The sequence below is a fragment of the Silurus aristotelis genome, assembly GCF_946808225.1.
Source record: "Silurus aristotelis genome assembly, chromosome: 2".
Lineage (NCBI taxonomy): Eukaryota > Metazoa > Chordata > Actinopteri > Siluriformes > Siluridae > Silurus > Silurus aristotelis.
In genome coordinates, this window is record NC_139575.1 from 32823951 (window position 1) to 32838296 (window position 14346).

The 14346-nt window shown below is 39.5% G+C and overlaps 1 protein-coding gene across 1 annotated transcript; it reads right to left on the minus strand.

Moving 5' to 3' along the window:
- Window positions 1-3555: 3555 nt before the first annotated feature.
- On the minus strand, window positions 3556-13748 carry ino80db (INO80 complex subunit Db). The gene is made up of 10 exons (XM_083521981.1): window positions 13306-13748; window positions 11679-11925; window positions 10932-11608; window positions 10768-10858; window positions 9193-9411; window positions 8536-8633; window positions 6886-7019; window positions 5922-6154; window positions 5673-5830; window positions 3556-5474 (listed from the first exon to the last, which is right to left on the minus strand). Exons 2-10 carry the CDS (start codon window positions 11894-11896, stop codon window positions 4765-4767), a joined length of 2538 nt encoding a protein of 845 aa, XP_083378107.1. The 5' UTR covers window positions 11897-11925; window positions 13306-13748; the 3' UTR covers window positions 3556-4764.
- Between the last annotated feature and the right edge of the window lie 598 nt (window positions 13749-14346).

Here is a 14346-nt window from a genome sequence, read left to right on the forward strand (position 1 = left end):
AACTGATCCCCAATTTCGCAATTAATTTAAGTTTCTATTATCATAAAAGTTTATTTTACTTTACGTTTTCCTACATAATCCACAATAAACTTTGACCCACTCATAGTAGGAATGCAGCAGCACTTTATTTTGTTAGTCAGTGCAGCTAAATCCTGCTCATCTAAACACTCATTTTACATCATATATATATATATATATATATATATATATATATATATATATATATATATATATATATATATATATATATATATATATATATATATATCACTAACTGGCTGAACCACGTTTCTCCTGTGAATTTGCAAAACTGTGTTGTGTAGCTGTACTGGTATTTCATTCTGAATTTTTGGATCCAATGTTTGCCATCTTCACTACTTCTACAATGGATTTCTCATTAATCTGACATTAAAAGCTGCCAGGAGAATAAGAGCTGACAGCCGAATCTGTTTACTGAATGCCACTGGAACTGCCAGAGCAATGTCTTGGTATTGGTGCGGTCAAGGACCATTTAAACCTCCTAAACTAAAAGAAAAAGATAAATGAACACCGGGTCTGACATTATGACCAGAGTCATTAAGCACATTACAAATATAAAAAAAAAACCATATTGAATGTGTCTCAAGGTGGAGTTTCTTCAACAAATCATGTGTATCTTATTTTATATTGTAATTGTAGAATCCCTTGTATGTTTCAAAATATAAAGCAGTTATAAAGTTTGATATATATATATATACATATATATATATATATATATATATATATATATATATATATATATATAGAGAGAGAGAGAGAGAGAGAGAGAGAGAGAGAGAGAGAGAGAGAGAGAGAGAGAGAGAGAGAGAGAGAGAAATTTTGTACAAATGAATAAATAAAATATTCTAAACAAATACAACCTTGGCCTAAAAAATGTGTCAATGTTGTCATTATTCCCTGTTACAAAAGTTTTAAGAATCCAAAAACATTTTGATAATAAAAAAATCCCAGACAAAGTAGGAGCATCCTGGCCCTTCTGATTCCCATAACAAATTGTTGCAAATTATACCTCAAGTGCTTCAATTTATTTCCATAATAGTGCATGTAATAGAGGAAATCATTTCACTGGTCGGAGGCAGCGCCTTTTTTGGAGAGAGGTCATATTTTTCTCAGCAGGATGAGACAAAATGTAGTTCTCATTATAAAATCTTCAATTCACATGAATATGCAAATCACAAACACCCCCCAAACCCTGCACCCATTGGTTCCTGTCTACTGGTACAAAACAGAAGGTAAGCAACATCTTGCATGACCTGCATTTGCATACCGGATAATGATTCCAAATTAATTATAACTGCATCACATTTTATACCAGCTTGGGTTCTCTATAAAAAAAAAATCAGTAACCACATTTTCATGTTTAAACAAATTAACAAAGCTGTGCTAGATAATGTTTATCTTGTGCCCAAGAAAGAAAGAAAGAAAGAAAGAAAGAAAGAAAGAAAGAAAGAAAGAAAGAAAGAAAGAAAGAAAGAAAGAAAGAAAGAAAGAAAGGTGAAGGTGCTTTCATGCTTGTCACATGTACCTTACAGCACAGTGAAATTAAATTATTTCTTCACATATCCATGAATCCATGTTACTGCACCCCTGGAGCACTGGGGGTTAAGGGCCTTGCTCAGGGGCCCCAAGAGTGACAGCATGGGCTTAAACCCCTGATCTACTGATTTGTACCCCAGAGTTTTAACCACTGAACTAACACCTCCCGGACTATTAAGCGCACCCAAATATAAGCCGCACCCACTGAATTCGACAAAGAATTTTATTTTGAACATAAATAAGGCTTATAGACAGGTATAAAACCGGTATAAAACCTGTCTATAAGCCGCAGGTTCCTACACTGAAACTAATGAACTTTACACAGGCTTTAATGAAATACAGTGTCTTTTACACGACTTGTATCTAAACAGTAGCTTACCAAGAAAGTCATTGTTCAACAATTTCTCTCGGGAGTTTATCTTTTGGCATCGTCATGCGGTTAAAAATCACCATCGGTGAAGCTTTTCTCCCGATGCCGTGCAGCTCAGAACACAGGTGAAGTGCGTTTTTTCATGCCCGGTTGTTTTCAGCGTGACGAATGATTAGCATTTCCTGTAGAAAGACCGAGTGAGCGGCAGGTCAAACGTCAGAGGAACATCATCCATATTTAAGATGTGGTGCGGCCCGATTCAGTGGGAGCGCATCTGATTTAATATAAAGAGTTTCATTGGTTCACCTGAACCCGTTCGGCAATTTCATTGGTCTAATATTATGGGGTTTAGTTTTTTGCTTGTGAAACCGGGAAAAACCCAGGAAAAATCCATATATTAGCCGCTTCGCTGTTTAAGCCACGAGGTTCAAAGCGTGGGAAAAAAGTAGCGGCTTATAGTCCGGAAAATACGTTAATAAATATTCTGCTGAAACTTCTGTTAACACCATAAACTTAAATTGTTAAAGGTTCAGTTCTTTTTCTGTTGGGGTTTTTTTATCTGAGTAATATCAATTCACCTTTTTATACTTCTTTGAAGAACGAAATTGAATGAGTGCCATTTATTTTTATTGGGCCTTATTCAAAGAGTCAGTCTTGCTTTTGTGTTTCAATTCATTTTTTAATTTGACCTTTCGCTTTTAAACATAGATTGTGCCACAAAGCAGCTTTACAGAAATGCAAACGTAGACCCTAATTAGCAGAGGCAACCGTGGTAAATACAAACTACAAATAAACTTCTTTCACCAGTGTAAAAATCAAAACTTCTCACTTGTAAAAACTGTAGGAAAAGTTTAAGCTTGCGGAACAAGTTTTCATTAAGTATTTTACTTGTATTTGGCACCACCCAACTGTCCCCTCAACCCAAAATAATATCCCAGCGCCTGCTGATGAAAGGTCGTGAAAAAGAAATGTGGATGGGAATGTGGAGCGACACAAACTGGAACTGTTAAAGAAAGCAAAAACGGCAAAAAAGGAACACTGGACTTCTAAACAATCCTACTAGGTTCATATCCAGGTCAACCAAAACCTGGTTCAAATCCTTGTAAGGTCTTGTTGCTCCTTTTGATCATTTTTGAAGGGGTTTAAAGAAAATTGGGACTGCACAAAGACCAAGGAGCATAAATGAGTTAGAAGCTCAAGGAACGGGCAAAGATTTTCATAAAGAGGGGGCAGATACTTACCTGTGGTAAAAGTTTAAAATGGTTTATAAAAGAGTTTAGAAATGGTAATGGATGCTTCACAAAAATCGGGACTTTGGCGGTTGAAGAATTTGATTGATCTTTTTTGTTTGAACTATGAATAGGAGGCTTAATTTGGGGGTTAAATGAATTTGAACTCAAAAGGTGTGTATGGGATGGAAACTCTACCAAGGTTTTAATAAATCAAGCTTTACTCTATTACACAAATATTGAAATCATTTCTTTTGCTGGTTTGAAGGTCTACCAATCGAAAATGAGTTTGTCATTATTTTTATTGTGTCATTGTCTAGACGATATATAAACCATGCGACTGCACATTGCTCGATGACAAAAACCCAGACATTTAAGACGTTTAATAGCCATAGCAGATTTAATTTACGCATTTCTGATAAAACAAACAAATCAAAGAAATCCGATACATCTGTGTTTACCACATACCGACATCCAGACACTTTAGTAACAAAAAAATAGACAGGTTCAAGACACAGAGGGGGCGATAAAATTCCATTAGGTTATAACAAACATATCCGTCTGTCTTTCAATACATTCAGTGATTACACGTAAAAAAAAAAAAAAAAAACTAAATAAAAGTATATACCGATCCCAGCGTCTCATTTAACGCAGGAATAATATACTGTTATTGACACCAATGAAAGCAGCATTATCTGATACACTGGCAGGTCTACTCGAATCAAACGCACTTTTTTCGCTATACTCATCAGACTCCAATTCGCTTTCGAGTGAAGAAATCCCGTTATGTAAGAATGAGATTGGCATGATGTTAGAGTGAAGATAAATAATACAATCCATTCTTATCAGAAGCCTTGAGATGATGCAAGCATTGGCGAGCGTTCGGTGACACAACCGACAAATTAACTGGAAAGCCAGGAAATATGGATTCCTGGCATCTGTGATACGTTACATATACAGAATGAGATGTTCATAACAAAGACATTTTAAACTTCTTCAAAATGACACTATTGATTTGCAGCACACTGATTATGAAAGGATTACATACTGTAGCTTTCATGGCACTTGACACTAAAAAAGCAGAACCCGACAGCGGAACAGCTACGGAAAGCACAAACACCAGCCGCGATATAACCACTTTAATCGTTAAAGGACAAGAGGGAACAACTGATACGTCTATGACTTTTTTTCTTCTTTTTTTTTTTTTTGCGCGTGCCATTGTTTTCTTCCATCAAATAACCATTCCATATCATTTCTAGACTGGTAACCACATTTCCACCAGTAAACCAGACATTTGGACTCATCAATAAAACTAGCTTGTGCACATCACTACTCTATAAATATATTAAATATGCATATATAAGATTACAAGTAGTGTGCATCCATGGCTAAAATCCATCTCGTTTATCTGTCGTAGAAAATAAGCGGGTCGTATACTCTTGCGTATGGGGTTTCCTTATTGCTCTGGGGTGTGAACGTGACCAAAAAAAATTAAAGAACCCGTTGGGATATCGGAACGCTGAAGAACCCATGCAAGTTATAAAATGAAAACCCTCCCTGAATACTAAGAGATGTGCACTTGGTTGCTGATCAGGTCTGGTCCATAGTGGGTGCTGGAGCACTGTGGTGGGGCTGCAGGTCAGCAGGAATTCCACAGTGGCTAAACCAAGAGGGGAGTGTGTGTTTAAGCTGCCCTTGAAACAGAAAGTCGACCCGTGGAGAGGAAGAGGAAGGGGAAGTGACTGGGATGGTCAGACTGCTCTCAGGCAGGGCGGAAAGCGTGGCGGTGGGTTGGCAAGAGGCTGTCGGCATGAGAGTCGGCGGCGTGGACAAGGCTGTGGACATGAGCAGGCCGTCTGAGGTGATGAGACTGTGGAGTTGAGTCGAGTCGCCTAGAGGCAGAGCAAGGACACCCCAGGAGCCGTGGGACACGTCATCGTCTACCAGTTCGTCTTTGGAGTCGTCGATGTGTGCTAAGTGACGCCTCTGTGGACGCGCGATGTCCCTCAGGTGGCTGATGGAAGAAAGGGGGGAACGTGGGGAATGGGGATAGGTGTCTTCTGTTGTAGGAAGCAGGCTAGGGTCCAGCTCCAGACCAGACAGAGTCTCAGCTGATAGACGAGCACCAAGCAGGTCCATGACTCCACCCTCCATCCCGCGGCAGTCTGAGCCCTCCACCGGACCGAATTCAGCTATACTGCTCAAGCATGCCAAGGATTCTGGGTAGGACCCCATGTCCTGCAGGACCCGCACCAGCTCCTCAGCTTCCTCTGATGTAGGTAAGAGCTCACTTTGCTTACCTGTGATCGAAAAGGTATTATCATTATGGTCACACACTGTGATTTTAATCTCAATGTGTCTCTCACACTTAGAAATCAGAATCATCACGACGGCACTAAATTCCCTGTCAGAGAGAATTGTTAAGTTACATTTTCTAAGATCTCGACTCACAACCAAAAAAATTCTTTTAGTGTTCACAATGGCAAATATTTTACTACCTTCAAACAGATCAAAGTCTTGCAAGTCGTCTGGGAATCGGGACAGAACATCTGAGAAATCGTCCTGATTGAGCTCCAGGTCATGAGGAATGTCACTTATGTCACTGGTTATGTCATCCGGAAGCTCATCACCACTCAGATCAGGGGTCAAGGGGCTCCTATCAAAAATAAATAAATAAAATGCAATTAAAAAATGGCATTGAATTAAACAAAACAAACAAAAGATACAAAGCTCACTCAGAATATTACCTTATCCCCGTGGTTTGTGTCTGTAGGCAAAGGACAGATGGGATATCCAGGTTGCCCTGGGGCAATGCAGGGGGGATGGGTTTCTGAGGTCGATGTACTGCTCCTTTTCTGCCCTTCTTCTTGTGTTTTTTGCCCAGTGCTGGAAGTTTGGCCTTCTTCAGCCTCCGGCGTTGCTGCAGCTGCTGCTGGTAATGGTACGTTCTGCGGCTGACGTCTCCACGAAGGAAGTTATCCTGCGCAGTGTGCCAGAGAATACATGTGTCCCACATATACTTCACCCATACTGTAAACATGTTATTTACTATAGCATGCTGATAGTGTCTACAATATGGAATTAAATACAATAATGCATTCATTCATCGTTTGTAACCACTCCATCCGGGTCAAAGTCATGATTTGAATGAAGTAACAATCAATGTTTTTAAAGAAAGTGATGCATATTGAATAATTTTGATCATGTTCTACAGTGCAAAAGTTAAACAAGTAGAATAAAAAAAGCAGGATGTATCTTAATGCATTGCAGAGGTAAAAACAGAGGGACTTCTTTCCAGAGCGACTTACAATTTTCTTATTGATTCTACTGAGCAGTTGAGATTTAAGGGCCTTGCTCAAGGGCCCAAAAAAGGCAGTTTGGTGGTGTTGGGCATTAAAGTCATGACCTTTCGGCCCATTATGTTTTCATTTTTTTTTCGATGAAAGAATTTTATTACTGTGGGTCGAAAAACTACGGAAGCTACATTCGTGAGAAAACGGGTTTTAACGCTGATAAAACATTTAAATGAGAAAGCATCTGTTATGTCGAGATCATGAGAAAACATCTTTTGTTATGGCGAGAAAAGTACGTCTTGATCATAAGAAAAAAAAAGATTAGAATGCATGGCCTCTTAGGACTTCTGTAAAAAAAATAAAAATCTTTAAAATCGTTTCTCTCCATTTTCATTTGTAACAATAGACACACACACACCATTTTCTTGGCATGCTCCTGACACAGCGGTGTCTGATGTGTGATGTCGAAGACTGGAACAGAACACTGTGCACCATCCGCAAAACGTGCAGTACAGCTGGAAAACAGCTGCTGTGACCTGTTCTGCAGGATGTCTGAGCAACACCATTAAGGGACCAGCTAAACCTTAATATACACAAGAACACTGTAATACACTGCAGTATAAATAAATCAGACCTGCACTGTCCTGGTAGGCATTGCCCATGGTGTTATAATTGTTGCAACTGGGAGTATACAGTGCATATGTGCAGCTCCTGCTGTTCGGTTGTAGGGCTGCAAACTGGAATTACAATTACAGTCAGACCCCGAACCTACGACCACTCGACTTACGACATTTCGGAGATATACGACGGTCACCTCTGACAAAAAATAAATAAATAAAAAATTTAATAAAATAATAAAATAAAACTACAGATAGACAACAACTTACAATGTAGATAGGAACCGATTTGTTCTGACGCAGACATAAAGAGACACTGTAAACACATTTACATTTTTTTACATAGTACAAATAAAGTACATTTAAAAAGGTGTGTATGTGTGTGTGTGTGTGTATATATATATATTCTGCGTCAGAACAAATCGGTTCCTATCTACATTGTAAGTTGTCTATCTGTAGTTTTTATTATAAATATGATGGCTCTGAAATATGCTGAAACGAGCACAAGAGTGAATAGGTGTTTTAGTCGTACATTTAAATAAAACAAATACACCTAAGCCAGGGGTGGGCAATTATTTTTCCAAAAGGGCCGCATGAGAGATTGGAATGGTTTTAGAGGCTCAAAATATATATTATATATTTAATATACACTTAATGCTTATAATATACTTAAGTAAGTTCAAAAATATATTCTTATCCCCCACTATGGAAAAGCGTAAAAGAAACGTGACAGTGAGAAAATGTGGAAGATAGATACATTTTTATGTAAATCATTAGTACAAACTCCGTTTTGAAATGTTACTCCGAACGTTCGTGCCACTCGCGGCTATTCATTAAACATCAGATTTTTCGCGAGTTACTCTTAATCCGGATCCGAATGAAAAGTCGCCAACTATCGAGGTCGTGAGTATCGAGGTTCCACTGTATATTTAATAAATTATCACCAAAAAGTTTCTGAAAATTTCAACTTTTGCAATGTTTAAAAAACTAGCATCATAATCTAACGTAAAATAGCAGCGTCAACTCACATTGATGAAAAATAGTGAACCGAATATGTCACACAATCAATCAAACGTGTGGTGTTTGGAATTATTGCACTGTATAAGGAACAATTATAAAAACTAATGCTTTTTATAGCATTTTAAACATATGTTCTCCACACACTAAGCACACAGTTTTGCCTTCGATTTCAGCGAATAAATATTTAGAAGTCCATGCCTTTTTGAAAACTACATTCTGCATGTAATTCACTACAAACGCATGCGGGCTGCTCAAGGGTAATCAGGTCTGAGTTAAGCAGTCTTTTTTAATAGTCGGAAATTTCAGAATTTTTTTTCAAGGTCGCGTACAATATTTATTGTCAACATTAGCTGAAGTGTAGTCAGCATGGGCCCTATATGACATCCTTTTCTGGCCTAACATAAGCCAGGAGGAAATTTCTAAAAGGATACGCTGGAGGCAGTGTCTGGTGAAAGGCAAGGAGTGGTTAGTGCAGGCTTCGCCATAAACTTGAGCCACACACAGTCCGGAGTCTGAGCTGCATGCAGTACTGTACCGTAAAAAAATACAACACACATTTAATTGACACATTTCTTTTCACTGACACTGAAAATGAGCCATATTTAATACTAGCAGTCCATCCCAGTCCAATGATTAGTATTGATTAGTAATATTTAAGGTAATTAATAATACATAATTTAAAATGTACCATTTTTGCAAATATCACTATGTAAGATTTCTGGATATCCCACATGTAATGTTTAGTTATTCTCCTTTACCAAGTTGTTTTCAGTATTCAAAAAGTTCTAGACCCGCATTCATGACATTTAACGCTTCAATCTTAATTTTGATTAGAAGAATATTACAAAGGGCTTTCCCAAACGCTTTTATTATTGTTGGATTTACATTTAATTTCATACTGCATATAATAATTTGTATAATGCCAATTTAATTAGACAGTGCCTCATTTGCATAAATAAACAAATTCCGATGGGGAAAAAGATAGATCAACAATTACCACGCACAGACTGCGACTGTTGGCTTAATGCATAGGACACATTTACATATGAAACCCTGAATTCACAGAGCGCTCATGGCTGTGGGTTTACCTTGACGTTGCTGAGATTTCGGTATGCCGCTTCTCAATCAATTGAGCAGTGCGATCAGGGTCGTGTGTAGCTGCCTGAAGCAAAGCTTTGCGGAGTGTGTGCTGGGACTTTCTCTCTCTCCGGAAGCCTCTTTCCTCCCTACGCATTTGTCTGTGCATTTGCCTCAAATAGCCGCAAAGCCCCGCCAGGCGCTCCCCACGGGAACCAGAACCAACAGAACTGACAAACACAGATTTAATCCAGATTAGCATGTCTCGGGAGTGGGATGAGTAAAACATTTCCTCAATTACAAACACGCTGTTTGAACAAGGCATCTATTTCGTCCTTAATTGATTTAGAAATTGATTTTCCCTGTTCATGATTTAACATTTTGAAACAATTTAACTATTTAGAATAGATCATTAAACTACAAACAAGGATGAGCATTTCAGATTGATGTGAATAGTAGATTTCTATGGGGTTTAGACCCATAAACATACATACATACATATTCTCTATATTCTATAACAGAAAGTGCATCATTCATGCGTCAGCAATTAATAATGTGAGATGAAGAGAAGGGGCAGGTCTTCCAGGTGGTTAATATCAGGGAATGTGAAAGACTTGTGCAAATCACAAAAAATAATAATAATTTGCTGGTTGTCTTATCTCCTTTTCTATTCCCATTTATTGAGTGATATCTTAGCCCAGTCTACTCCAGTGTTAGATTACGGCATTCTTAATGAGTAAAGTGAGCGTATGAGTCATAAAATGAGACTAATGACTAGCAAGGTAGACACCACATACATCGTTATGCTGCATAAACCGATCAAACTTTATCCAAAAATATTAAAAAGGGAATTTCCTTCACTGGACTAACTTTATTGCCACTGCACTTTGGTTGTCAAAAGGTTTTGTCACTGTGCGTATCAGAATTTGTCATTTGCATAACTATAAATAGTACAAATAACCGTCCTCCGGTTCCCACTATCAGTAAGGTTTTTATAAATATATGGTTTCACTTTCTTTTTTACATTCACATCCCACTAATTGTCATTAACGAATGTCTTCTAGTGAAATATGTTGCTAATTTTATGAAAACAAGCACAACAGCACCCCCAGTGGTCAAAAGGAAAGTACTTGAAATGAAGTATAATATGACGTTAATGATACTGTATAAAGAAGTGAGGCTGGGGCTAATTTCTTTCTGGCCCAAACTGTAGCTTCACCATGTCAAGTGAATTATTTACTGCATTATTCTATTTGTGCCAAATTAATTTTTTTAATAGAGTCATCGCATATTGCCAAAATAAATGATATATGCAAAAGGATATATGACAGAACTGTGAGTTGGTTGAACAAAGAGATTATTTTCTTCTTACCAATTTTGTATTTAGATAAAAAAAAAAAATATGAAGCTAGTTTGTCTTTAGTTGTATAAGTGAGTGTATAATTTAATAGACATAAAAAAATGTACTCGGTACTATTTGGTTCATTGTTGAGATTGTGATAAATATTACATTCTAGTTATCACATCGAATACCACGACCTGCCATCACTGGTTACCTGCAGCAAAATTTCCACTTTCACACACACCTTTTGTCCTGTGGGATCGGATACTTAGACAATGTCACTTTCTCCACTTGGCTCTCATCCTCCTCTCCACTGTCCTCGGACCAGTCTGGGTCTGCAATAAAAACTGTTAATATTAAAGACAACTTAAATCATCTACTGCATGGTGCAAATCAGAGGTTACAAACCAAAATGAGGCCTCAGATCTTCCTGCTTTCTTCTCTGCTGCTCCATCAGTCTGTGAAGCTGCGTCAAACATTGAGCCTGATGTTGTGCTGGCGCTCCTGGATCCTGAGCTGAGCCCATAGGCACGCTTACACGGCTTGGAATTGGAGGTACAACTATTTTGGTGAGAACAAGCTCTGGACGTATCTCTGGCTTGGGATTTTTGGTGGTCAATGTGTGATGAGCAGCCTGAGCAGACGTTGTTGTGCATATCGGCCCTGATTTAGGTTTTGGATGTTGGGAGTTGGATATAAGAGGGGATTTGGATACTAAAGGGGCTTGGGGAGGTCCTACAGCCAGTTGAGAAAGAAGAGAGATGGAATGTGGGGAGATCACTGAAGCCACAGTTTGATCTTTAAGTTTCTGTTTCGGATTAATTGAACGGTTCGTGACTTTCTTCCCCAAGTTAGAGTCTTCTTTCTTCACCTTATCCACCTGGAAGAAGGAATAGGGGTCCAATGGGAGCAGGCGAGTAAGTGAAGAGGGTGAGGATGGGAGTAAGTGGTCCAGGTCATTAGGAGCTTTCAGAGCCAAAGATGGCACAGTGATGTTAAGGGCCAGGGACTCTAGAGTGTCTTGCTTCTTCTTTCTCTCTTTCTTTGGCAGGACCCCCATAACTTGCAGGTGACTGCTGCAATATCTGATAATGATAATAAATGTTAAGTATACTTAAAAATACATACAACATTTATAATATGTAACACACATACTTGCGGTCTTGGGTCTGGGGGATGGGGTTGGTGCAGCGTTGGCTATTATACTTGGCTACATATTCACACTGCCTGAAAGGGGCGCTCCGGTCCTCCAAAACATGCCGGATACAGAAAGCATAGCCGTTAAGCCGTCGCTGTTTGCAGAGCTTCGGGCTGTATGAACACAGCGGCTTTCTGTCCACCTCCGAATAGTGAATATGTTTCCCTTCATACATCCCAGGGCTGAAACGCTCTGAAACATCAGCTGGCAGAAAAAAAAACATCTGTTTAGAAGCTTTGATATTTAGCATACATCCAAGTATTCTGTTATCATGTAACCATCTTATGTGCATGAAATGCATTTGAAGTATTACTCTAAAAAATTTTTTAATTATATACGTCAATGGAGAAGATATTCACCTTACCATATCAATGATACACACTAGTAATGACACCCAGCAAAGGTATAGTCTTTATTATAAATGATGCAGCTATTTCAGGAAGTGGTCTCTATTAGCAGGAAGTCAAATAAACCAAATCTGAAAACTCCCTGTAGATACAAATGTATGAGTTGATGTGTAAAAACTTTTCATTGGGTCTTAAATCTTCACCAGTCTTTACTATTTAATATTAGTTTTCTTTGATAGCACTTTGAACAATGCAGATTGTCCCGAATCAGAGATGAACGTGTTATAAAATACGTTTCATCCTATTTAGCAAGCCATTGGCGACACAGGCAAGGAAACTCCGTGAGATGGTAAGAGGAAGAAATCTTGAGAGGAACCCATCCTTATCTGGGTGGCACCGAACATCCATTTATTAAAGTTCCATCATATTTAGATTCTTAATACACTTGGAACACTGAAAGAAAGAGCTGTTTAGTCCCTATTTTAAATCTGAATGACAATCATACTTGCAGGTGTGCATGGGTTAAAGGTTCTCCCCTTCAAACCTCACCTAAGGTGGGTTAGAAAAATTAACGTGTTCGGCCAATGTAGATTTGTAGAAATGTGGTAAGTGAAATGAGAATCAATGCAATGCTTAAGCAGTGATCAGTGCGAGGTGAAGGTGCACATGCGAATCCATCAGTCAAGCAGGTGCTTTAAGCAGATGAGGGTCGAACGCTCTGCATCCTGACATGTCAAAATAGTGAACGAGGGCACGGTAGGTTTGACATGCAAAGCATGTTGGAACGTGAAAGAGGGGACGGTGGCCAAAACCTCCCGCCTCCTGCCTCTATCTTACGCTCGGGTCGCGTTATCAGTGTTACTTAAGAGGCCAGGATTAGGAGAGAGAGAGACGCTTGAAGTCGCGCGCTCGCTCGCGCTCACGGTTTGATCATTCCGCGATGGTCGAAAGACGGAAATCAGGGCTGATTAGCAAAGCCAGAGCTGGATGGATAATAACTACGGAAAGATTGAATTAACCATTTATATTCGTGGTGCATGATTATTGTGTCAGAGTCGGAAGGGGGTTTATGCGCAAAAAAAATAGTGCCGTGAATGAAAAAAAAAAATCTTTAAAAAGGTGTTATTTACACGCGGACATTTTGTTGGTGTTCTATTGACCAAAGCAGCCGAGTGTTTTCCTTTGTGCGTGGTTTTTTCCTTTGTTTTTGTTTGAAAATGCGAAAATTCGCAGTTACCGTGAGGCCTACGGAATCCTCGCGAGTCGCGTAGAAAAGCAACCCGCTTCACGTCGCAGTTTCTCGGCCTGCCTTCCCGTTCTCGCCGAGGCCCAGGCTCCTCTAGGCGCTCGCTTCCGGTTTTAGCTTAGCGCGCTAGCGTTAGCCGGACGAGGCTTTTTTCCCCCTTCACCCACTGTCGACGGATGACCGGCTCGATCCCGAGGCGTATTCGGCGTGTATCCGGCGGTCGTCCTGCTTCCGTTCTCGCACGCGCCTTCGTGCGGACGTCGCGCGACGCTGGGATGTCGGTAGTCGGGGATATACGGTGCGCGTATACATGGAGCACAGGGTGTTGGGTTTGGTCGCAGGATCGAGGCTTCTTACAGCACTACTACAGGCACCGGGGGGACATGACAACGGGCGACAGTGCAACAACAACCTCCGCAACCATTTTGGAATTCAACTTTCGTGTTTCACCTTGATATGGTTTAAAAGCGCTCGGATATTCACGAGTGGGAACGCGTTTTACAAAAAAAAGTGCATTTTGTATTTGACTCCATTTCACTTCCCGTGCCATTGATTTCAAACTTGTACAGGATCTCTTTCAAAGTCTTCCCCCAGCAGCTTCATCACCACCACATGTCTCATTCATGCTTTCAGTGAAACCCTGAACTTGACTTTTCATGCAATGTGACGCAGATCTCCTACAACCATGGCCACATTATCCCATAATAACCCTACCATCATAACAGTGTACCATGAAAATAAAATGAAAAGCAAGCACATTCTTCACAATACAGAAAAGTGTAAGATAGGATGCCCCCTATCAACCTCTATAATTAACCATAACCTCAGATTTACAGATTAATGCATTGCATTTGAGACATTTCTCTAAAACTACACTAATTTAAAGCAGAAGTCAATCAACAATCCTATACAATTTGAAATTCTGAAAGGCAAATAAAATCTGAACGCGTGGACCACGAAGCGCTGGGGTTTCTCTTGCGTGTCAACTCGTGCGTTTTGAAATCGTGTAATGCTTCTACCAGGTACCAGAGC